Source organism: Ovis aries, chromosome 3 (genome assembly GCF_016772045.2).
Source record: "Ovis aries strain OAR_USU_Benz2616 breed Rambouillet chromosome 3, ARS-UI_Ramb_v3.0, whole genome shotgun sequence".
Classification (NCBI taxonomy): domain Eukaryota; kingdom Metazoa; phylum Chordata; class Mammalia; order Artiodactyla; family Bovidae; genus Ovis; species Ovis aries.
Window position 1 is genome coordinate 105,983,232 of NC_056056.1, and position 24,889 is coordinate 106,008,120.

Genomic DNA, 24,889 nt, shown 5'->3' on the forward strand with positions numbered 1-24,889 from the left:
ATACATGTATTTCCATGTTGACAAGATGCTGAGGCTAGTAACATACCTAATAATCAACTGAATTTTATATTTGAACTGTGCTACACTTTACAAGTATTGAGTCTATTTTAGTTTCTACTTTTCTTGGGGACAGTCTTGATCCCTGTCTCCTGTACAGTGTCATGAACCTCCATCCATAGTTCATCAGGCACTCTGTCTATCAGATCTAGTCCCTTAAATCTCTTTCTCACCTCCACTAGATAATCATAAGGGATTTGATTTAGGTCATACCTGAATGGTCTAGTGATTTTCCCTACTTTCTTCAATTTAAGTCTGAATCTGGCAATAAGGGGTTCATGATCTGAGCCAAGTCAGCTCCTGGTCTTGTTTCTGCTGACTGTATAGGGTTTCTCCATCTTTGGCTGGAAAGAATATAATCAATCTGACTTCAGTACTGACCACCTGGTGATGTCCATCTGCAGAGTGACATTGTACAGGAGACAGGAATCAAGACCATCCCCAAGAAAAAGAAATGCAAAAAAGCAAAATGGTTGTCCGAGGAGGCCTTACAAATAACTGAGAAAAGAAAAGCAAAAAGCAAAGGAGAAAAAGAAAGATACACCCATCTGAATGCAGAGTTCCAAAAAACAGCAAGGAGAGATAAGAAAGCCTTCCTCAGCGATCAATGCAAAGAAATAGAGGAAAACAACAGAATAGTGAAGACTGGAGATCTCTTCAAGAAAATTAGAGATACCAACGGAACATTTCATGCAACAATGGGCTCAATAAAGGACAGAAATGGTCTGGACCTAACAGAAACAGAAGATATTAAGAAGAGGTGGCAAGAATACACAGAAGAACTATACAAAAAAGATCTTCACGACCCAGATAATCACGATGGTATGGTCACTCACCTAGAGCCAGATATCCTGGAATGTGAAGTCAAGTGGGCCATAGGAAGCATCACTACGAATAAAGCTAGTGGAGGTGATGGAATTCCAGTGGAGCTGTTTCAAATCCTAAAAGATGATGCTGTGAAAGTGCTGCACTCAATATGCCAGCACATTTGGAACACTCAGCAGTGGCCACAGGACTAGAAAAGGTCAGTTTTCATTTCAATCTCAAAGAAAAGCAATGCCAAAAAATGCTCAAACTATTTCACAATTGCACTCATCTCACATGCTAGTAAAGTAATGCTCAAAATTCTCCAAACCAGGCTTCAACAGTACATGAACCATGAACTTCCAGATGTTCAAGCTGGATTTAGAAAAGGCAGAGGATCCAGATGCCTCTTGAGAAACCTATATGCAGGTCAGGAAGCAACAGTTAGAACTGGACATAGAACAACAGACTGGTTCCAAATAGGAAAAGGAGTACGTCAAGGCTGTATATTGTCACCCTGCTTATTTAACTCACATGCAGAGTATATCATGAGAAATGCTGGGCTGGATGAAGCACAAGCTGGAATCAAGATTGCCAGGACAAATATCAATAACCTCAGACATGCAGATGACACCACCCTTATGGCTGAAAGTGAAGAATTAAAGAGCCTCTGGATGAAGTGAAAGAGGAGAGTGAAAAAGGTGGCTTCAAAATCAACATTCAGAAAATTAAGATCATGGCATCTGGTCCCATCAATTCAGGGGAAATAGATGGGAAACAGTGGAAATCATGACATACTTTTATTTTGGGGGGCTCCAAAATCACTGCAGATAGCGACTGCAGCCATGAAATTAAGAGATGCTTACTCCTTGGAAGGAAAGTTATGACTAATCTTGACAGCATATTAAAAAGCAGAGACATTACTTTGCCAACAAAGGTCCATCTAGTCAAGGTTATGGTTTTTCCTATAGTCATGTATGGATATGAGAGTTGGACCATAAAGAAAGCTGAGCACCGAAGAATTGATGCTTTTGAACTGTGGTGCTGAAGAAGACTCTTGAGAGTCCGTTGGACTGCAAGGAGATCCAACCAGTCCATCTTAAAAGAAATCTGTCCTGAATATTCATTGGAAGGACTGGTGTTGAAGCTGAAACTCCAATATTTTGGCCACCTGATGCGAAGAACTGATTCATCTGAAAAGACCCTGATGCTGGGAAAGACTCAAGGTGGGAGGAGAAGGGAATGACAGAGGATGAGATGGTTGGATGGCATCACCGACTCAATGGACATGCATCTGAGTAAGCTCCAGGAGTTGGTGATGGACAAGGAGACCAGGCAAAGAGTCGGATACGACTGAGTGACTGAACTGAACTGAACTAGTTTCTACTTGTGATTTCTTGTATTGTGTTGAGACAGTCTATGGTTGTATTTTGTACAGTTGTATTGTGTTGAGATAATCTATGGTTTCTTCAGAACTTGGAATTTATTGGTGTTTCCATCAGGCTTAATACAGTGTATTATTCTAACTTAAAACTCTTGCAATAGACATAGAACCAATCATAAAAGTTAAAAGTTTATAAGTCAGACAACCAAAATAAAAAACTCTTCTCAGCAAAAGATACTGTTAAGCCACATATTGGGAGAAAATATTCCCAAAACACATATGACAAAGAACTCGTATCTAAAATATATAGAGAACTTCTTTAGATTAATAAATATTTTTAAAATCTAATTTACACCTGAACAGAAACTTCACAAAAAGATAGGTAAGTAGCTAATAAGTATGTGAAATAGTGCCTAATGTGATGAGTCATTTTGGAAAAACAAATTAAAACCACTTAGAGAAACCACTTTGTACACACTCAAATGGTTAAAAGGAAAAAGACTGACAGCAAATGCTGGCCAACTCATATACTGCTTGTCAGAAGATAACATGGTACAATCAATTCGAGACCAGCAACGACCCAACAAGTGCACTGCTAGGTATTCATTTAGCCAAAAGAAATGAAAATATAGGCCCACAAAGCCTAGTTACTGAATGTGGGCAGCAGCTTTCCTCATAACAGTCAAATGATGGCAATAGGCTGCCTATACACCCAGAGAAGAATGGATATACAAACCACGGTAGAGTCACACTGCTGCCTCAGCAGGAAGGTACAAACTACTGACTCGGCAACAGCATCAATGAACCCCAAAAGCATCACGCTGAGTGAGGGAAACTTTATACCAAAGACTACATACTAGATTATTTTACTTATATTAAGTTTTAGAGTTGGCAAAACTAACATATGATAGAAATCAAATCAGTGGATGCTTCTGTTAAAAATGGCTCAAGAGAACTGTACACACTCACGGAAATGTTTTGTCCTTAAGAGCAGTGTGGATTACACGAGTGTCTATTTGTCAAATCTGATCAAACTGTAAATTTAAGATCTAAGCATTTCATTTAGGCTAATTATACCTCAATTTTAAAAGAATGTGTTGAAACACAAAAATATACCCATGGAATCTGACATGTTTGAGAACTTAGAGAAACACTGCATAATAAACGTTGTCACTTAAGGTGATGAGCTGGCAGTAAAACATCTATAAACTCAAATTTATATCACACAGCATTATGTATGTTTTAAGATGATCATTAAAGACAAAAGTGAATAAACAATCACAGAAAACTTGACAGGCCCTATCCTTCAAAATAACTGCCATTTAGTATTAAAATAAGCAAAAGCTGTTAAAAATAGGCACAAATCAACAGGAACACCACAAATATGGGGGACTGGTACAAGTACCCACAAAGTAATTTGTATCAGCAAGAAAAAACAATGCTTACATCATCAGATCCCGTCTCAGAAGGCCTTGCCTTTTTGGGTGCAATGACTGGGGAAAGTGATCCTTCAAAGTCAAACTGGAAGATAACCCCAAAAGAGAAGACAAAAATCATGTAAATTTATCACTTACAACAGATCAGCTTAAAGGACTCAGCAATCAGTTCTGCCAATTACGGAAACTGAGGAATGACATCAAAACTCATTTTCTCATCTGGAAAAACATGATACGAACACCTTTCTTCTAGGGTCACTGTGAAGATTAAATGAAATCATCTATATAAAGCACCCAGTCTGGTGCCTGGGCTCATAGGTTCTGCAGCAGTAGCTTCCTTTCCTCCCCACTTCTCTCATGACATAGACCTTCACTCCATTCGTAGAACAAGAACCATTAGTCATATCCAAAATACACCCAGTCTCAAAGAATCAACCCAATGTTAGCCAAAAGAGCTAAGCAAATATACATTTAGAGACACATACTTAGAGTCTGTCTATAGTGACAGCCCAACAATTCTCTGGCAGAGGTGGGTAGCTACTCTCCAAAATCTGAGTTCTCCTCTTTCTTCTGGACCCACAGCCAGGCTGCTGTATCCCGGCCCTCACAGTGAGACGTGGCCCTGTGACAGTGACTGTGAGTAAGAGTGGATGTCACCGATGCCAGACTAGCTCGTGAAATCCTCCCATGAATGCTCCCCTATGCTCTATCCCTCGCATCTGACTGGGTGGTGTCAACTCTAAGGTGATCTTTGAAGCCTCAGGTTGAAGAGGACAGATGCTCCATTAGCCTGGGTTCCTAATTAAACGATGTGGCCTGTTTACCTGCTAAGCACTGTTAAAGGAACAAGATACACATTTCTGTTGTGTATGCCACTATATCTTTTAACGGCTTTCTGTTATAATAGCCTATCCTAATACAGTTACATAAAAGCAGTTTCCTAAAAGTTCAGCCTAATTCAATTTTCCCTGGCATAACCTTAGCCCCTTCTGCTACTTTGCACAGGCACTGAACTATCAGTTCATCAATCATAACAGTATAAATGGTAATGTCTAGTTTCCTATGCTATAGAAACCTACATAGTTATCAACCTCATTCATCTGAAAGTTGATTTATATATAAAAACTAAACATAAACAGCAATATTTAAAACTGAATATTTAAATATAAAACTGAATAAAGTTAATTTTTAAAACTGATCAAAAGAACAGGTTTTCTTATGAAGTATTCAAATAAAACACAGCCCAAGAAAAAGACAAAATACTGTATGATATCACTCACTGTCGAATCTAAACTATGACAGAAATGAACCTACAAAACAGAAGCAGACTCACAGAGAGAACAGCCTTATCCTTGCCAAGGAATAAGAAAGGTGGGAGAGGGATGGACTGGGAGTTTGGGGTTGGCAGATACAAACTATTACATTTAGAATATCGAAATGGCAAGGTCCTACTGTATAGCACAGGGAACTATATTCAATATTCTGTGATAAACCATAATGGCAAAGAATTTTTTTAAAAGAATGTATTAAACACACAAAAACTGAGCCCAACTTATACACAATATTATCAAAAAACAAAAATGACAAGAGTAAAATCAAAGCAACAAATGAAACGATTTTACCTGAAACTTTAACCAAACACAGCATGCATACACAGACACAATCTAAGTCCCACAATCAGAAAGAACACCCCTATTGTGGTTATCAAATTCATTAAGACCTGGAGTTATGGGAAAGAATAGCAGAAACTGATACAGATATCTTTTTGTCACACATATGGATGTTTTATTTTCATTATTTTAATATGTCACCACTTAGCCAACCCTGTTATATAATCCTGTGGATCACCGACCTTGATCTATCATAATCTGACTATAAAATATTCATTTATCTGCCTTCTCCTGGGACAGTCAATTCAATGGGAGGAACTATCTTGTCTTGCCTAATGCTTATCTGAAAAGCCTGGCTTCATGCCCACAGCAAGGACTCAATATCTAATGAAAATAAGAGCATCCCAAAGGACAGAAGAGTTAACCTCAGCTGCAACCACTCACAGAACCTGTGAACCAAAAAGAAACATCATCTGGCCCAGACCTGTCATCTAACATCAGCAAATTCAGGAAGGCCCAAACAAATTCCAGAGTCACACACATAGCTGGTCATCGGCAGAAATTCTATACTCTCTACTCTCCACCCTATTACTTAACTGACAACAAAGAGGATATATCTGGACAAAACAAAATAAAAACCATTTGCCACTGAGGACCATTTCATCCTGAGCTTTCATTGTAAGGATAACCAAGACAAGGTTTAACTACGCAGTCATCCAAATAAATGTCAAAGCAACTCAGTCTCAGGGCTCATTTCCTTATTCCTTCTCTTAGGGCTACCACACAACAAATTAGTCAAAGAGTCAGATTCTTCTTTACAAAAGAAAAACGCAGCTGCGTGCTCGGCCCTCTCTGCAACAGGAACCATGAGGGGGCTCTGGCCCTCTGCGAGAGAACGAGGCACAGTGATGTGGATTCATCAGGTCCTGCAGGACAGCAGCACGCAGAAACTACAAGAAGCTGAAGCAGACTTATTCAGATGCAGAAATCCTGTTTTTGTAAGGCTCAACTCTTTCGTATTTAATAAAGAATGGAAACATCTGGACTGAAGTAGCATTCATGCAATTGTTTGGACTAAGAAAATTGTCTATTTTCCCAGTAAAACTTTCCCCAAGGAAACTGCAGAAGGCAGTTCTTTCATACGACACAACACTTATAAACTCTTTTAAGAACAATGTTGCATTTAGGTGGACAAGGGCTTTCATTCAGCCCACGTTCACTAGGCATCCATCCTTGCCAGGCACTGCTATTTACCTTCCTAATGGGAGCAGAGACCACAAAATAAGTAAAGAGGATAATAAGCGGGAGACAAGGGTCAAGTCCAGTTCTACACAGAAGAGACAGGGCAGGCTGCACTGAGGTGACACCGGCTGAGGCCTCAGCTTGTCTTGCCTGATGAAGGCATTTTCTCCAGCGGGCGTGCAGGTGTGTTCAGTCGGGTCTGACTCTTTGCGACACCATGGGCTGTAGCCCACCAGGCTCCTCTGTCCATGGGATTTCCCAGACAAGAATACTGGAGTGGGCTGCCACTTCCTTCTCCAGGGATCTTCCCGATCCAGGGATCAAAGCTGCATTTCCTGCACTGGCAGGAAGATTCTTGACCACTGAGCCATCTGGCAAACCTGCATTTTCTCTAGAGGGAAGAGCAAGTGTGAAGACCCTGAGGTAAGAACATGCTTGGACACGCCTGTCCTTGTTCAGGACAAACAATGGAAAGCAGTGTGGTGGAGACAATGTGAGCAAGGCAGGGATGAATCAGAGGTAAAAAAAAAAAAAAACAAAAAAAAACTGGAAAACCCATCCCCATTTACCTATACAGAAATAATACAAATTCTCTCTGAGTTGGCAAAGGTTCAGCACACCAAGAATAATCTGGGAGGTGAAGCAGGCACTTTTAAATGACACTGGTGAGAATGCTGATTGGACAGTCAGTCCTTTTTGAACATTATTTGACCCAGTAATTCCTCTTTTAAGATTCAATTCTTGAGAACTGACTAGAGATCTAAAGATCTGTGTACAGAAGAATGTTACTCAAATTACTCATAACAAAAAAAACTGATTCCGCAATGTTTAATTATCAGCTATTGGGGCTTCCCTGGCAGTTCAGATGGTAAAGAATCTGCCTGCAATATGGGAGACCTTGGTTCGATCCCTGGGTGGGGAAGATGCCCTGGAGAAGGGATGGCAACCCACTCCAGTATCCTTGCCTGGAGAATCCCATGGACAGAGGAGCCCAGTGGGCTGCAGCCCATGGGGTCACAAAGAGCTGGACACAGCAAGCGACTAATACTTCTACTTTTTCACAATTATGACAAATGGTCATAATGCCATATGGTACCCTATAATGAGAACGATAATCGGGGGGAAGGAGGTTGCAGAATTCTTAAAATGGGAAATGTTCATTGATATGATGTTTATGAGAAGCAACAATGAAAATGTTTACAGTGGTTATCTCTTAGTATTATTTCCTTTTTAATCTCTCCATTTTCCAAATTTTCCTCAGTAAGCATGTATACTTTTATAATGAAGAAAAACAATGATTTTTTTAAATGGATTTGCTGGTATGAAACCCAAATGTATTGACAGGTACAGCTTAGTTACCTTGTAAGTGTGATCTAGAGTGATTTCTTCAGAGTGAACCAGGCAAGGCTGTCCTGGGAAAGATCTCCGGAAGCAAAACAAAAACACCGAGACTGAGGACCCTACCCTGCTGATTCGTGAATAACCTATGAAGGACCCGTAACAAAGCTTCTTGGGAGGGAGACGAGGAGCTTAGTTTGTATCACTGACAGACTAGATATTTAGGCTAAAGTACTTTAAATCCCCTTCAAAATTAAACCTTCCTCATAGACCAAGCAATAATGTGAAAAAAGAGAATCTGGGCCTCAAGAGAAGAACATTAAGCCATGAGTCAGAAAATACACTGTAGGCCCAGTTTTGAGCAAATCTCTAGTCTGTGATCTCCTTGTGACTGTTTCTTCATCAGTAAAATCAAGACGACTACTACTAACCTAAGCATAATTTGCAGCCATGTTACAACGATGAAATGAGAAATAACAGTCAAAGTGGTTTACGTTATAAAAACATAATGATTCTAATTACAAGTAAAACATTATCATTAAACTAATATTTGACTTACAACGTACAGATACAATAAGCCTTAGCATTATTCCATTTTGATGAATAAGGTATGCCTACTAGAACACTGGTGTGTTACATACTCTGAATGTTGTATTATCAATTACACACACATCACACTGATAACGGTGTATCTCAGGAGGAAAAACGATCGTATGTACTCACATTTCTTGTCCACACTAAGCGGTCTGTGTTATAACCCATCATGTTCATGAGACAGGTCACAAAGAAGTTCCACTCTGAGTGATCACTGGGCCCTCCGGGGGCACTATGGACACTGTACCACTTGACGAGCATCTGAACCGCTATTTCTTTCGGCAGAATGAACTTAATTGCTTGCAAACAAGTTTGTACTATAGAAAGCAAAGATTAATTTTAGTATGCTTCCTAGGCATGCATTTCTTTTCCCCTTTTACTAAGGTTTTTAAATCACTGCTATATAAAGGTCAAGCACTATGAAAAGGGAACTGCCATTAAAGGGCTGGTGGGACGCAAACCTGACCGAGCCAGTCATCTGACTCTGAATTTAACAGGGCTTGTGAGAGGTCTCAGAGCAGTGTTTTCGTCATCAATTTGGGGTCAGAAATAGAATAACCACATAGCCCAGGTTACCTAAGACAGAACTGACTGACATCTGTGGCCCCAACAATTATTAACAGCTTCCCATTTTTGCTCTCAAAAATGTCCTAGTTTGGGTAATGAATTAAAGATCATTCTAACAAAAACACAATTTCTACACTAATAAATTCATATAAAATATTATTTCAATACTTCAGTAAATATACAATAATGAACACATACATCCTCAAAAACATTCACCTAGCTTTAAAATATGCTGTAAAAGATCAAACATTCTGGTCAACCAAAGCTTTATAACTTTTCATTATTTCTGACAGCCCTGTTTCTACGGTGTTTTACATGCTGTCTTCAACAGATCAGTCAATACCACGTCATCTCCATCCTTCTTATTGGCCAATACCATTAGCATGACAATCAGTTACAGCGCCACGCTGTCACAGCGACTCCCGCAGGGTGGCAAGGGCTATCGCTATGAAGAGGCCTAGGTCTGCTTTCGGCAAGAAATGGCCCCGACCCGCAATGTTTTTGTATACCCACATAATCTCTTTAGCGGACTTTTTCCTTCCCTTCCCAAATCCACTGTTACCAAAGCCCATCCTTAGCAGTATATGCTTTTTCTCATCAATTTGCTATGTGTGCACACACAACCAAGGCTGGAATCAAATGAAACCAATGTCAGAAAACCAGATAACCAAGTTTGTCATGGTTGAGTCCAAAATCAGTGTAAACCAGACACCGACTGAGGTGCTGAGGAAAGTTTTATCAAGTACAAAACCTTCTGTGCACAAACTATGTGACTTCTATTTGCTCCTGCCAAGAGTAGGATTTCACTTTGTTTTATTTATTTTAACTAATCCATTAATTGTTTTTATATATTTTGGTTAGGCTTATATTTCTTGAGATCACTGGCTAAATACCCTTTAGAAAGGCAAGGCAACTCCATACCAACTCAGAATATCATCTACCACACTGATGAAGAGTACTTCCTTAAATGAGAAAGGCACTCCAGCCCACCTGGCAAATTCCAGAGATCACAAAATCTGCCAACATTCTGCACTAGAAGTTGGATTTTGAAACTAACAGACATCCTGAATTTTCTTACATCACACAGGCATTGTTTTCTTAACTTACATTTGTTGGCAAATCTTTTCGATTACATGATTTTCTTTAGTATTTAACGTTCAGAAATATTCTCCACCTAGTACTTTCCAAATTGCATTTCAATGATAATTCAAGCAGACTCTGATTTTATCAAAATACTTCTGAGTGTATTTTTGCTAAAATGTTAAGTTTTCCTCAAAGGCAATTATGTTAATTTCTCAATTATTCTTAACCATTGAGAGATTATTTTTGGATTAAAAACCATCAAATATGCCAAAAACTGTTTTAGTTGCTTGGGCTTGTTTCTCAGACTTTCTTGCAAGAGGCATGTCCACATGCTACAATCTCACTGCACGGCTTCCTCCTCCTGAGAAAGCTCACAGAGGTGGAACCAGCACGTGCTCCCGGGCCCCAGCCTTGGCGCGCACACAGATGGGCCGCACAGCACTCAGCAGCGCGTCACAGCTTCTCAGCACAGGAAGAAGGCCCATCCCGTGGCTCCAAAACAGCGAAATGTTTAAAGCCCCAATTATTAATGTATATCAACAATCACTCCAAATCTTTTAAATCAAACTAAGAACACATGAACGTAAGGTTTGATCCTCAACCATACCTAATTCAGAGGTGGCAATTTCAGGAATAGTGATCCTCACCATGGAGCCATTACTCAGTTCCTAGGGAGAATACAGAAACAAATCAGGGCAAGTGAATACAATCTGTTCATTCTAAATCTCTGGATGTCTAAAAAATAGCTGATGCTTAACAAGACTGTTCGCCTGTCAAAGAAAAATGCAATAAAATATACGAAAAATAAGTAGTATTTTTTTCAAACAGAACTGAATACTTTGAAATTTCAGACACAATAAATGTCCTTATTTATAAGACATTAACAAGAACTCTTATCTTTAAACAAAGTGCCTAATTTTCATATAGACACTAAGAGTCACCATCACCAAAAGTCTCACTTTAAACAACAACAACAAAAATATGTCTATATTAAAATTCAACTGAATGAACAAGTTTTGTATCCAATACACTTTTTAATAATATAGAAACTTTAGAAAAAAGCTGGATGAAACTACTTTAAAGAAAAATAGGGCAAAAAAATGATGTATTACAAGCGCTTTTAAAAAATCACATGAAATATTTGTTTCCACTTTTCAGACAAAACTTTGCATTCTGACAAACTTTACATGACAGCCATAATTCTTGGAAAGCTATCCTGCCTTTTAAAAATAAATGTGCACACTTACTAGCGTTACCCTGTTACAGACAGGGTCTCTTATAGAATGAATGTAAGTCCCGAGCTGTTGGAAAGTACAATCCTCAGTATAGAGAGAATCATGAAGCTTTGAAGAATCCCTCAGCTCTGGAACTGGGGACACCAGAACCTGTACAGGGCCATAAATACAACACGTGAGGCATTTTTGAGAAATTAGGATGAAGAAATTACATGTCTTGTTTGCATATGGTCTAACAACTGTCCACAATGACTTTACACCATTCTGAGTATGACTAAGTAGCCTGTACCAAGGTCCCCACCAAGAGCAACTATAAAAAGTCAATAAAAACAGGACATCTGATCGATGGCACTGGAGAGTTGTGGAGATAACCTGGACTTGAGGGCCCAACATCAAGAGAGAAAGGAATCAAAAGTAAGTGGCCCCACAGTTTAATACCACTTGGGATCTAATACCACCTGGTCTATCTTTAATCCCAAGATAAACCCATCTGAAACACACATCCTAACATTCTTAACTGCATCCTCTAAAACCAACAATGTCTTAGTGACTGTATTCAGAAAGAAAAAGCTCTTTATCCTTTCTTCTTTAAAAGCATGTCAGGTGGAGTGTAAGTCCTAGCTCTACCACTTACGAGCTGTATGTTTTTAGATAAGTAACCGCCCTGTGTTTCCGTGTACACATTTGTAAAACAAGGATTAATATTTTCCTAATAAAGCTGTTTTAAGGGACTAAATGAGTTAGTACACATATAATGCTTGGAACAGTATCTAGTACATAGATAATACTAGAATATCCCACCCCTTGCCCTGCCGCACCCAACAGACCACATGGATTTTTAAAAGTATTCATTCTTTCCTCAGACTTGTTGAGTCTTAACTTGTATGCCAAGAGGTGGAGGTACAGTTATATGTTAGCAATGTTCTGCACTGACCTGCCCCCACGCCCATACCCATGGGATTCCTCTTTACCCGAATGCCCCCTTCCACCTACAAATATTCCATTTGTCCTCCAGGTCCAAACCAAGTCAGACACATCTCTCAGAGTTCCCTGTGCTACACAGTAGGTTCTCATTAGTTATCTTTTAAAAATATGGGACGTTTCACAAATTTGTGTGTTATCCTTGAGCAGGGCCCATGCTAATCTTCTCTGTATCATTTCAATTTTAGTATATTGCTGCCGAAGCGAGCATTAAATTAAGCTTTCTTAAAACAGACAGTACATCTGATTCACACAAGTAAACTGTGAGACCCCCTAGATGAAAAAGAATGCATCCCTCTCCTCACTGTAGCATCCTCAAAAAAGCACCTTACACATCACAAGGGAAGTCACTGTACGTTTACCGAATCATTTGTGTTTAAAAATATTCATATTCTATAAGAATTAGCTAAACTTCCAATTTTACTGTTTTTAAAACAGAAAAAAAGTTAACCATGGAAAAAGCGAATGTTTGACCCAACTTCTCTAAAACTATCGATTTTTGACAACACCTACTCCCCTTCTCACCTCATCCAGGGATCCAAGCAGCTTATTCAGAGGGTTAGTAGGAGTGACACCATCAAGTGGGGTGCTGGGCCGAGGCATCGTGTTGGACATTGTCAGGGAGGGAGCTGGCAGCCCAGGAATAAAAACCTTCCCCACCTGAAAGAATTTAAAAATGTGGGGAAAAAATATTAGCTTTCATGTATCATGTTCTTCAATGAAACATTAAGGCATGTAAGCATGTATTTCTTTTGCTATTTCAAAGTTTACGCTCGCCACACACAACTGAAAAACAGGGAGAATTAAAACTTCAATAACATATCAAATTCCACCATCCAACTACAAACATCTTGACATAAACTCTCTTAGTCTGATTCCTCCTTTTCATTACTGAGAACTTTCTGAAGGCAGGGAACGGGGGGAGCGTTAACACAGTTAAGACATTAAACGGAACTCTAGCCTGCCACACCCTCTTTCACCTTACTGGAGGTGAAGACAGCAGGCACATCAGGCTTTCAGAGAGCATAAGCATCAGTCTCACTAAGTCTCCTGGCAGAGAAAAATAAGCCTCAGTATGTCTTGGGGCCAAAAGGAATTAAGCTGAAGTGACACTCAGGAAATTAAACCCAAGCTAGTCCAAACTGCGCTCTCCAGCTTGCAGTCCATCATAAACCCTCAAACACTTCCTCCTCAGAAAACCCGACATAAAGTCCTCACTGACCTGAAAAGAGTGAGTCAACAATCATGCTAATCGCTCTCTCTTTTAAGTATCCATAGGGTTCTCCGGAAAACAACACGGAAGTTCACATCCACAGTCTGAAAACTTTTTTTTTTTTTTAAATTGGTTTTTTGGGGGCTCCAAAATCACTGCAGATGGTGATTGCAGCCATGAAATTAAAAGACGCTTACACCTTGGAAGAAAAGTTATGACCAACCTAGATAGCATATTCAAAAGCAGAGACATTCCTTTGCCAACAAAGGTCCGTCTAGTCAAGGCTATGGTTTTTCCTGTGGTCGTGTATGGATGTGAGAGTTGGACTGTAAAGAAGGCTGATTGCTGAAGAATTGATGCTTTGAACTGTGGTGCTGGAGAAGACTCTTGAGAGTCCCTTGGACTGCAAGGAGATCCAACCAGTCCATTCTGAAGGAGATCAGCCCTGGGATTTCTTTGGAGGGAATGATGCTAAAGCTGAAGCTCCAGTACTTTGGCCACTGCATGTGAAGAGTTGACTCACTGGAAAAGACTCTGATGCTGGGAGGGATTGGGGGCAGGAGGAGAAGGGGACGACCCAGGATGAGATGGCTGGATGGCATCACTGACTCAATGGACGTGAGTCTGAGTGAACTCCGGGAGTCGGTGATGGACAGGGAGGCCTCGTGTGCTGTGATTCATGGGGTCCCAAAGAGTCAGACACAGCTGAGCAACTGAACTGAACTGAACTGAACTTTACTAAAACTCTGAGAGTTAACAAACCTGACCATACATTAATTTTAAAACTACACTTTATAAAACTTCAGTTAACCTTTTCTCCTTTTATTAAAAAATAGTTTATCTACATTCACTGAAGCTTCCCCAGCTGCACTGTGTTCATAATGCCAATCCACCTAATGACCATGAGGCCTAGGCCTCCAAGCTGCTGTTGCTTAATCGCTGTCATGCCCAACTCCTTTGCAACCCCATGGACTAAAGCCCACCAGGATCCTCTGTCCATGGGATTTCCCAGGCAAGAAAACTGGAGTGGGTTGCCATTTCCTTCTCTGGCCATCTTCCCGACCTGGGGATCAAACCTGCACCTCCTGCATTGGCAGGCTGGTTCTTTATCACCACCAGGGAAGTACTCCAAATAAGGTTCAACATAAACCAAAGGGTTCATTTTCAATTCTTACAGAAATCTTCTGCTAAATCCCACAGTCACGAGGCAACAAATTTTAAATATCAAACTAGCACTGAAAAATAATAATTAAAGAAGCAGGCCCACCAGCAGCACGGGGCGCTGCGTGCTACGTACCCGCACCACCCCTGTATACAGCACCAGGTTTCCACTGCTCTCCAGGACCAGCATAGTGTCTATCTTCTTGAAAAAAACAAAAAGCAAAAAAAGTGTTTTTTCCAATTGTGCAAATTATAAAGTACAGAGATTCCCAACTTCTCAGGAGCTCCGCCCGCATTTACCTCCACTGGCGCTGCGTCCTTTGCCTGGATGTTGGTGACAGAGCCGAAGATGAGCTGTGCTTTATCATTACTCTCCTGAAACTTTACACATCTAAACGTTCGAATCAAAAAACAGACACAGCATTGATACATGCAACAGACCTGCGCGCATACTCAAGTCAAGGCTATCAGGCTGACTGGTAACTGCCCGTTTCAGAAGGTTACTTACTGCTGGGCTCCGTTTATACGACACCTTCAATGACAAATGACAGAATCACAGAGACAGACAGATCAGCGGCTGCGGGGGTTGGGGACAGCGGGAGGTCGGTGTGACGCGCACGCTTAGTCTCTCGGTCGTGTCCAACTCTTTTGCAACCCCATGGACTGTAGCCCGCCAGGCCCCTCTGTCCCCAGGATTTTCCAGGCAAGAAGACTGGAGTGAGTTACGATCTCCTCCTTCAGGGGATCTTTCCGACCCAGGGATCGATCCTCTGTCTGCTGCATCTCCTGTGGCAAGAGGGTTTTTTACCAGCGAGCCACCTGGGAATTCCAGGGTGTGGAGTGTGTGACCCAAGGGTAGCCAGCATGAGGGAGACCCGCGAGGTGATAAAGAAGTTCAGAATTTCGACTGTGGTGTCTACACACAGCAACACGTGAGAAAACGTCACTGAATCGCACACACACGCACACACGCACAAGTGAGCACATGTAAACCTGACGGTCTGAACGAGGTCTGTGGACTGTACTGGCATCAGTTTCCTTGCTGTGGTAATGCACTGCAGTTATGCAAGACGTTACCTCTGGGGGGACAAGTACTACATTACAACTTCCTATGATCTGTAATCATTTCAAAATTAAAGGGTCCATCACTGGCAAATATATGAATACATATTTCACCTAAAGATAAACACATAGCTAATAAGCACATGAGAAGATGTTCAACATCGTAAGTCATCAGGGAAACGCAAATTAAAACCACTTCAAACACACCAGAATGGGTACAAAGAAAATAACAATATCAAATGTTGTCAAGGATGAAAAATTGAAACACTCAAAAACTGCTGGACAGAATGTAAAATGGTACAGTTTAGTTGTTTTAAAACAAATTTAGCAATTTCTTTAAAAGCTGACAATGAGTCCTCTTTCCAGCATCCTTCCGTGCTGCCAGAACGGTGCGTATGAATGTCCCGGCTGACGCTCTCAAGAGTGTCAACAATGCCGGAAAGAGTGGTAAACGCCAGGTCCTCATCAGGCCGTGCTCCAAAGTCATCATGAGGTCTCCGAGAGTGATGATGAAGCACAGTCACACTGGCGAACTTGAAATCACTGATGATCACAGGGCTGGGAAAACTGCTGTGAACCTCACAGGCAGGCTAAGTAAGTGTGGAGTAATCAGCCCCAGATTTGATGTGCAACTCAAAGATCTAGAAAAATGGCCGAATAACCTGCCCCCACCCCGTCAGTTTGGTTTCGTTGTACTGACAACCTCAGCTGGAATCATGGACCATGAGGAAGCAATGAAAACACACAGGAGGGAAAATCCTTGGATTTTTTCTCCAGGGATGTAATACATACAAATAAAATGCCTCAGAGGACCCCCCACCCAAAAAAAAAAAGCTGACTGAATTTATCGTTTGATCCACTCCTAGCTACCTACCTACCTATGTACATGAATCACACATGTCCACACAAAGATTCTGGCTCCTATGATCACAGTGCCATAACTCACAACAGTCAAGAGTAGAAACAAGCCAAGTGTCCATCAACCACAAAACGTGGTACTACACGGTGAGAGGAATGGCATGTTTACGCATGTTACAACGTGCGGGTCCTAAAACATGCCAAGTGAAAGAAGGCAGCAGACTCCAAAGACTGTCTACTGTATGATTCTATCTGTATAAAACGTCCAGGAAAGGCAAACTTGCAGGGGCAGAAAGCCTACCTTCTGGAGGCCTGAGGTTGGGAACGGGAACACAGACTGACTAAAGTCAAGCACAAAAGATCTTTCAAAAGTGACAGAGGAAGTTTTAAAACTAGCTTGTGGTGACGTTGCACAATTGTAAATTTACTAAAAATCATTTAACTATACACTTAAAACATGTTAATTTTATGCTATATAAATTATTTCAATAAAGTTATGATGAAAAAAAAAAGAGAGAGAGAAAGAAGAAGAGAAAGAACAGCCCTAGAGAGAAGCACAGGTCCCATCCCTGGGTCAGGAAGACTCCCTGGAAAGGGAAATGGAAACCCACTTCAGCACTGTTAACTGGAGAATCCCATGGACAGAGCAGCCTGGCGGGCAACAGTCCAGAGTCATAGAGAGTCAGACACAACTGAGCGACTAAGCACTAAGCACAGATTTATTTACACGGGTTAAACGAGAAACATAAGCACACTTACCGCAGCTGGAGCTCAGACTCTACTAAATAGCACAAGAACTTCTGCCCACAGAGGTCAGATGTAATGAAAACTTTGGAGGCCTGTGAATTTCTCTTCCTGTAATAGATATATTAATAAAGAAAATGGTGGCACTGGCTTAAAAATCTACCTCAGATATTAATAAAAAGTCTTTGAAAATACAAGAAATACTAACTGGGCCAAGCGATAACCTTGAAGACATAAGAGCTCTTCTAAGAACTGAACTTCATCACCTCTAAGATTCTTCTCAGCTCTGACTGAGTCCACTACATAGCTTTTTGGGAGAAATTACAATAAATGGAATCATTACCTACAGACTTTTAAATTCTACACTATGCTAGTTGTCTACTGCCAAAGTAATGCAAACTTAAATTCCTATCTCTTACAAGGTCTAAGGGGTCACTTTATAACATGACCTCTCCAATCTATCCTTACTCTCTAAGATTAGGTTCCACTTCACCTCTCTTTTTTTAAACCATACCCCCAAATTCTCTATTCTCAAAAGTTTCTTTGCAGAGCAGTGCAGAGGACTGGAACTGTGAAATAAGCATCTGCAATATATCCAACTTAGCAATAAGGTATTTAAGGAGAAATGACTTTTTCTTTTAGTGACAGTATTTTCTTTCCATTTTAAATTTGGGGCCATACAATGCAGCACATAGGATCTTAGTTCCCTGATCAGGGACCGAACCTGTGACCCCAACCCCCACCCCACATTGGCAGCATGCAGTCTTAACCACTGGATCACCAGGGAAGTCCCCAAACAAATGATTTTTAAATACAGGGAATTTTTATGTTATATATAAGGAACAAAAATGGAACCTACTTCAACCCTGCACTCACATCTCCACTTTCCTCCAAGTATCCCTGAGCTGCTGGCCTAAGAGCACAGATGTGGCCTCCACCTCACTGGCGCCCCAGTGCAGCCTAGCTGATAATCATCACCTTCTTTCTCTCCAGGGCCTGTCTCTCCTCCTGAGCTCCCAAGCCCCAGGGCCCCTCTCTCCTCCTGAGCTCCCAAGCTGATAATCATCACCTTCTTTCTCTCCAGGGCCCGTCTCTCCTCCTGAGCTCCCGTCTGGCTCCTTGTTCCATCAGTCACTTCCTCTTCCCCGTATTTTCAATGCTCTCCTGCTCTGGGTGTGTCATCTTTGCAGCCTACTCTCACTTTAAAATGAGTCTTTCAATACACAGATGTACTAAAACATCAGATTATATGAAGGACTTACTGGCTGCTTAGCTGACTGTAAAAATGGTAGCATGGTTTGGTAAAAAGTGTCCTTACTCTCTAGAGAAACACCCTGAGGTATTTAGGGGCAAAGAGGAAGATGAATTTTCTCTAACATAGTTCAGGAAAAATGAAACCCTCCCTGGACCCTGAGGTGCCCTCTAGCTAGTTTTGGACCCTCATTCCCACTCAAAGGACTCCGTGGACAGTCCGTGCATCCATGCTCACCCCTCCAGTCCCCAGTGACGTTTTCCACCCCATCCCACTACACCCTACCCCACCCGAGGTGCTCTGGACAAGGCCGCCAGGGAACTCACTGGCAGCAGGCGCCGCCCCTCCGGGCCCACCGTCACCGCCACACTTCACCAGCATCTGACGCACTGACACCTTCGTCTCAAGCCTCCTCTCTTGTGTTCCATGACTTGTCCTGCTGCTTCCCCCGCCTCACCTCCCTTGCTCTGTCTGTCTGCAGTAACTTTATCTCTATTCACCAACCTCCTCCCCAAACATTAAGTTCCCAGGACTTCAGTCCCTAGCCCTTTTTGATTCTACACAGCCTGGTTTTAACTATTCAGAGGTCACAGACTGGGAATCTAATGAATGTTAAACCCTCTCCTAAAGAAAAGGCCTAGACACCACACGTACCTTTGATTACTATCTTTGATCCCAGAGGGTTACCAGAACCCTGTTCATCCACAGGCCTCCAGGAACCCCAGGAACCCAACCTCTACACACAACCTCTACATCCTCCATAAATTCCAATCCACCTGTCTTGCCTCAGTCGCCACTGTTATGTGACTGCTCTTCCCCTTGTACTTATGACCCACACATAAAGCACCTCGTTTCAGCTTTCATGAGACAGAGCAGCCCAAACGGCTCTCTCTCTCCAACTCCTCTTTCTCAGCCCTTTCCCCTTCTCCTACATAAACAAACTGACAGTATTTTTAATTCCTGGAACATACCACACATTCACACTTCCTAGCTTTTCTCCTGATCCCCTCTAACTACTGCGCCCTGTCCACTTACCCACCCGGAAAATACCCAGTTGTCTTTTCAAAGCCCTGTCTGCACATCTGCAGTGCCACCACCCTCCAGATGTCTCTTTTTGAGGACAGGGACAGTGACCTGCTTGCTGATAAACCACAGCCACTAGCACACACTGGCACTGACTGAATGAATGATTAAAGAGAAGATAAAAGGAGGAAGACCATGTAGAATGGAGGTCTAGCGGTGCTTCACAGAAGAACAGCTGATACTCAGCTAACAAAGACAAAACTTCAGAAAAATGCTATAAAACCCCAAGTTGCCTAAACTACACAGGTTAACTGTTTTTCCCTAAAACAGCAAACACTTCAAACGGGAGAGATTACTACTACAAAGTTAAGGAAGAAATAGCAAATGACAAAGGAATATTTTTATGATCATCTTAATATCACTAATATTCTCTACTGAAACTTAGGTAGCCTCTTATATTTCTATGCATTTTTGTAAGTATTTGTAACTGCTTATAGCAAGAACCTTTACATAGACTATCAAGTGTTTTCTAAAACTTTTAGCATCATTTTTCTTTCAATATAAAAATATATCCTCCAAACCTCAGGCGCGTAATCGTTTCTGTCCATAAGTGGTCGATACAAAGCTCAGGAACAATGGGCTCTGTTTCTGGTGCAAGAAAGGAGCCATTAGAATTACTGCTTGGAGAATGAGAAAAACTGTGTCTCTTTGGAGACTGATTATGGCTTGAAAGGTTGAACCTTTGCACCCCTGAGAACGAGTATACTCCTAAGGCAGGGGAATGCGCACGACTGCAAAACAAACAGAGAGAAGAGGGCACCATGAGTAACAATGCAGGCTGACACGGCGCACTCTCCAACAGAGCTTTCCAACCCTATGTACTCTTGCAAGCATTCAGGCAGAAACCCAGTCAGAAATACAATTAAAAAACAAAAAAAGGAACAGCTACTTACACGGCTTGTTAACACGCTTTATTATAGTCTAAAGATTTAGAACTCCTGCTGGAGTAACTCTTTTTTTAACTGAAAATCAGTTCATCTTCTGCCTCAGAAAAGGAATCGCTTAGATTATTCAAAAGAGTCTAAACTATGTTCTTAGGTACTCAGACATACACATATGAACAAAACCCAGATTATATAGATACTAATAAAAACCAAAGCTACAGCAAACTAAGCCAAAAGAAAATAGTACCAAAATATCTCTAGAATTAACATTCACCAAACTGCTGCCAAGGAGTGGTAACAATGCGGCACTCTTAACAACAAGAATTGGCAGCTTCTAAATATGACTCACTGGCAAGGCAACACAGTAGGCCTGGAATCTTGGTAAAAGTAGCTTAATGGGCATACTGCTTTTTTTTCTAAAAGGTACTCAGGAGCTGTCAAGAGAAATTTTAAATGCTCCCAATCACAACAGAAAGTTTAAAAAGAAGGTATCTTTTTCTTGAGACTTCTTGTTTAAAACAAGGAAACACGGCCACACTGAAGTCCCACCTGAGAGCTGCCATGTTGGAAATGGAAGGTGAACGGGAGTGCAGGCTGGGCGAGGAGGCGGAGCGGCTCTGGCTGTGGATGGAGGAGTAGTTCTGGAAGGGGGACGCCACGGGGGAGTCGCCCTTGGAGAGGCTTCTGAGGTGTGCTGTGAGCGAGCTGCTAGTAGCCACGTTCTGGGGGGTGGCCCCCTGTTCAGAGAACTTTAAAACAGCATTGCCTTCCTTAAGTCAAAATGAAGGGGGACGGGGAGATAATAATTAGATTAGGAGGGCATTTTCCTTGCAGGGTAGTTGCCAGTTATTAAAGAGAAAACATCTTTTTTCCTAAGATTCTCAATTTATTTCACAATTGAGTCTTCTAAAAACATACAAATATCACACGTTAACACACATATATGGAGTATAGAAAGGTGGTGTGCTGCTGGTGAGTCTATTTACAGGGCGGCAGTGGAGACGCAGGCATGGGACAGCCTGCGGACACAGCGGGGGAAGCGGGGCGGGGGGCGGGTGGAGAGAGGAGCATGGAACATACACGCTGCCACACGTAAAACAGAGCCCGTGGGGGCCTGCTGTGCGACTCAGGGAGCTCACACTGGGGCTCTGTGACAACCTAGGGGGCGGGCTGGGGTGGGAGGAGGGAGGCAGGTTCAAGGGGGAGGGGACATATGTATGCCTACGGCTGGTTCATACTGAGGTATGGCAGAAACCGAGAGAATGCTATAAAGCAATTATCCTCCAATCAAAAATAAATTTTTAAAATAATTTTTAATGAGTGGTAAAAAAAAAATATGCAGGTTTTCAGCATTAACTATCTTTTTCTGTTAAGAAATGACTTGCCTTCACCCTTACCTCTGGTTTGACTCTCCGGAGAGCCCACACAGAATGCAGACCTTGAACAGTGTCATAGGTCATGACAATGGAGGGATCGGTGTGGAGAAAGACAATTTTCATCGCATGGTCTACAACATACTGTACCCGTGATGAACCAAAAAGACCTTAAAGATAAAACAGAAATAATCAAGTATAGGACAATGGGCTTCACAAGACTGTTTATGAAGTGACTTCTTGCAATTCCTAAAGACATAGAGAAATGAAGGTTAATTAAGGCATAAAATCCATTAATCTATTAATATGACATAATTAACTCTCCATTTTTAATACATCTACTTTGGGCATCAATTTCTTCAAACATATTAAAGGTGAGAATGTTATGAGCTTTTATATCACACACATGTACTTAAATGTTAATGAAGTTAAGCCATTAAACTCATCAACCACAGGTAAAAGGTCCATGATTCCTTCAATGACTGACTTATTCATAAATTTTAATCAACTATTCTGCCAAATCTGACTTCCTTAGTGGTTCTTTTCTTTTGTATGAAATCTGTCCTCTATGGTAACCATTCAAACAGTGCTGAACAATACACTACTGTTTCTGTTTTACTGGAAAGACAGGCAAAAATAAGTTTTTTCCTAGTGAGTTCAGCTTTTACATCTATAGTACCGCAAACAAGTTCCTATTTCCTTATTTGACAGTTTCTGAAATGTTTTCCTCTCAATTAAAATATTTTAAAAATTTAAAAGAATTGGGTTATAAAATTAAGAAGTACATTATAAAGAAAGAAAAATCACTCATAATTCCACTCAAAATAACTATTACTAAAATATTTAGGCACATTCCTCCTAGTTTTGTTTTCCTATACAAACATATTTTTTGTTCTTACAAAATTAGAATCATATTGCATTTAGTTCTGTACCTTACTTAACATGAATAAGCAATTCCTGAGATTATCAAATATTATTCAAAAACATGAGCAATAATGGCTGCATACCATTCAACCATTTGCTCTGACATGTGTGCTTAGGTTGTTTGTAGTTGTTAGCAGTATAATATAGAATAACCAACAAACTTTTTCTGTGTAAGACCAAAGAGTAAATAGTTTAGGCTTTGCAGACCACAAACTGACTCGGTAGCGTAATTTAGTTCGTTTTTTCCTACAACCTTTTTAAAAGGCTGAAACCACTCTTAGCTCATAACGCTTAGGAAAATAAGCTAGATCTATCTGTAGTTTGCCAAGCCCTGATAGAGAAGATAAACATCTCAGTGGTATTTCAGAATATATACTTGGGACTATGTCCTTAAAACTGGTTAAAGAACGTAATTTTTTTTTTTTAGCCTTCAAGTATCATTACTCATAATAATCTATGTTTGGTCACATTTAAAATTTTAAACTAAGCATCTAGAAATACGTCTAGAAAATATTAAAAAATTGAGCCCCAGAAAATTATATTATGAGCAGGGTAAGTGAAATATTAAAATTTACACCATAAAGGTCTAAGGCCCTCCATTTCTTTTTTCCAGAGAAAAGAAACAATTTTAGTTTATCTAAGTACTGTTCATTTATTATTAATTACTGAGAAACAGAGTACAGAGTCATCTACAGGTAAGTTAGAAAATCTATCACTATTCCTGGCTTTTTTTTTTTAAATACTTATTTGATTGTACTAAGTCTTAGCTGCTGCATGTGGGATCTAGTTCCCTGACCAGGGATTGAACTCAGGGCTTCTGCGTTGGGAGTGCGGAGTTTTAGCCACTGGACCACCAGGGACGTCCCCTGGCTCTATTTTTACTGAAAGAAGAGTTGTTTAAAGTCAATACCAGGATATTCAATGAAGTAATTAATATGAATTATTTTCATAATTTTTTTTAATGCTTAAATTATTTTACCTTTATAAAACAAATCAAATTTTCATAACCTCCTTTATGTCCTCCCCACTCCCAAACTCAAATAAGAGTCTACGTAAAAGAATTTATAAAAACACACTTACTCCCAGATTTACAAACAAGCGGCGTGATCTCATCCAGCGGATGCAGCATGCTAAACAGAGTGGGCAAGGGCTCCCTAGTGAAGACAAAGGAACAGACCAGGACAACTCCATCTGTGCATAAATTGTGAACATTCCTGGCAAAGAAATGTCTTCTGCAGACTACAGTCTCAAAGAGCAACCCTCTAAACTCTGACATACCGTTTTTCACAGTATCTTCGGTTTTCTTTCTAGAAATCTCTCTTATGCAGAGTAAGTCTACACACACACACACACACACACACAGAGCACAAACTCAGTGTAGCCCAGGGAGGACCCGCAAGCAGCCGTCACCGCCTTACAGAACCAACCGAGAGAGGGGCGTAAGGCAGTCATGTATTAAAAACACTTTTCTTAGTGGCACTGTGTCTCTGACAGCTAGCAAAGAAATTTAGTCCCCTAGACCTATTTACAAAGGCATGTACTTTAAAAAAGGAAGAAGAATAAATGCTTCAAGTAAATTAAATAGCTGCTTTTTAAGGAGTGACTGAAAAAAAGGGAAAAAAACAGACCTTCTATCTGAACACAGAAAGAGATCACAATATGTAAGCAATCGTCTTCAAACTTATTATCTACTCCTTGCCAACACACTGACAGGTGACTGGATGTTCCTGCCCTTCTGCGAGCTGAGAGCTGATTAGGGAGACAAACTCAACACATTACCACTTACTACACACCTAAGACTAGGAAGCTCTATGTCAACGATTATATACATCAGCTCGTTAAAACTCTGCACAAAACCTAGGAAGTGAAGACATTCTTCTTTTAACAGGTAAGGAAACTAATGCCGAAGCTAATGATTTGCCCAAAGTAACATGATGGAAAAAAATGGCAGAGCTAAGAACTGAGTCTTACTATCTTTAAGCCAAGAGTTTGCTCAGTTTTACT

The 24,889-nt window shown here is 40.8% G+C and overlaps 1 protein-coding gene, 1 non-coding gene and 1 pseudogene across 13 annotated transcripts in view; 1 reads left to right on the forward strand and 2 right to left on the reverse strand.

Moving 5' to 3' along the window:
* ANAPC1 (anaphase promoting complex subunit 1) overlaps window positions 1-24,889 on the reverse strand; it is a 95,040-nt gene that overhangs the window by 61,130 nt on the left and 9,021 nt on the right. For 4 of the 12 annotated variants that reach the window (XM_060412429.1, XM_060412426.1, XM_060412428.1 and 1 more), the window contains exons 7-18: window positions 23,966-24,039; window positions 21,986-22,131; window positions 21,138-21,358; window positions 20,226-20,435; window positions 17,385-17,480; window positions 15,006-15,096; window positions 14,842-14,904; window positions 12,857-12,991; window positions 11,363-11,500; window positions 10,723-10,783; window positions 8,595-8,782; window positions 3,692-3,766 (exon numbers count right to left, since the gene is read on the reverse strand). In XM_060412429.1, the coding sequence (XP_060268412.1) occupies window positions 3,692-3,766; window positions 8,595-8,782; window positions 10,723-10,783; window positions 11,363-11,500; window positions 12,857-12,991; window positions 14,842-14,904; window positions 15,006-15,096; window positions 17,385-17,480; window positions 20,226-20,435; window positions 21,138-21,358; window positions 21,986-22,131; window positions 23,966-24,039 (1,498 nt within the window). Of the gene's footprint in view, window positions 1-3,691; window positions 3,767-8,594; window positions 8,783-10,722; window positions 10,784-11,362; window positions 11,501-12,856; window positions 12,992-14,841; window positions 14,908-15,005; window positions 15,097-17,384; window positions 17,481-20,225; window positions 20,436-21,137; window positions 21,359-21,985; window positions 22,132-23,965; window positions 24,040-24,889 lie in introns of all 12 variants that reach the window. The other 8 variants (XM_060412427.1, XM_042248159.1, XM_027967126.2 and 5 more) reach the window with 3 other exon arrangements.
* On the reverse strand, window positions 12,437-12,541 carry LOC114114158 (U6 spliceosomal RNA). The gene has a single exon (XR_003588997.1). It is a non-coding gene; the product is annotated as a U6 spliceosomal RNA (small nuclear RNA).
* On the forward strand, window positions 15,570-16,565 carry LOC121818968 (small ribosomal subunit protein uS8-like; annotated as a pseudogene).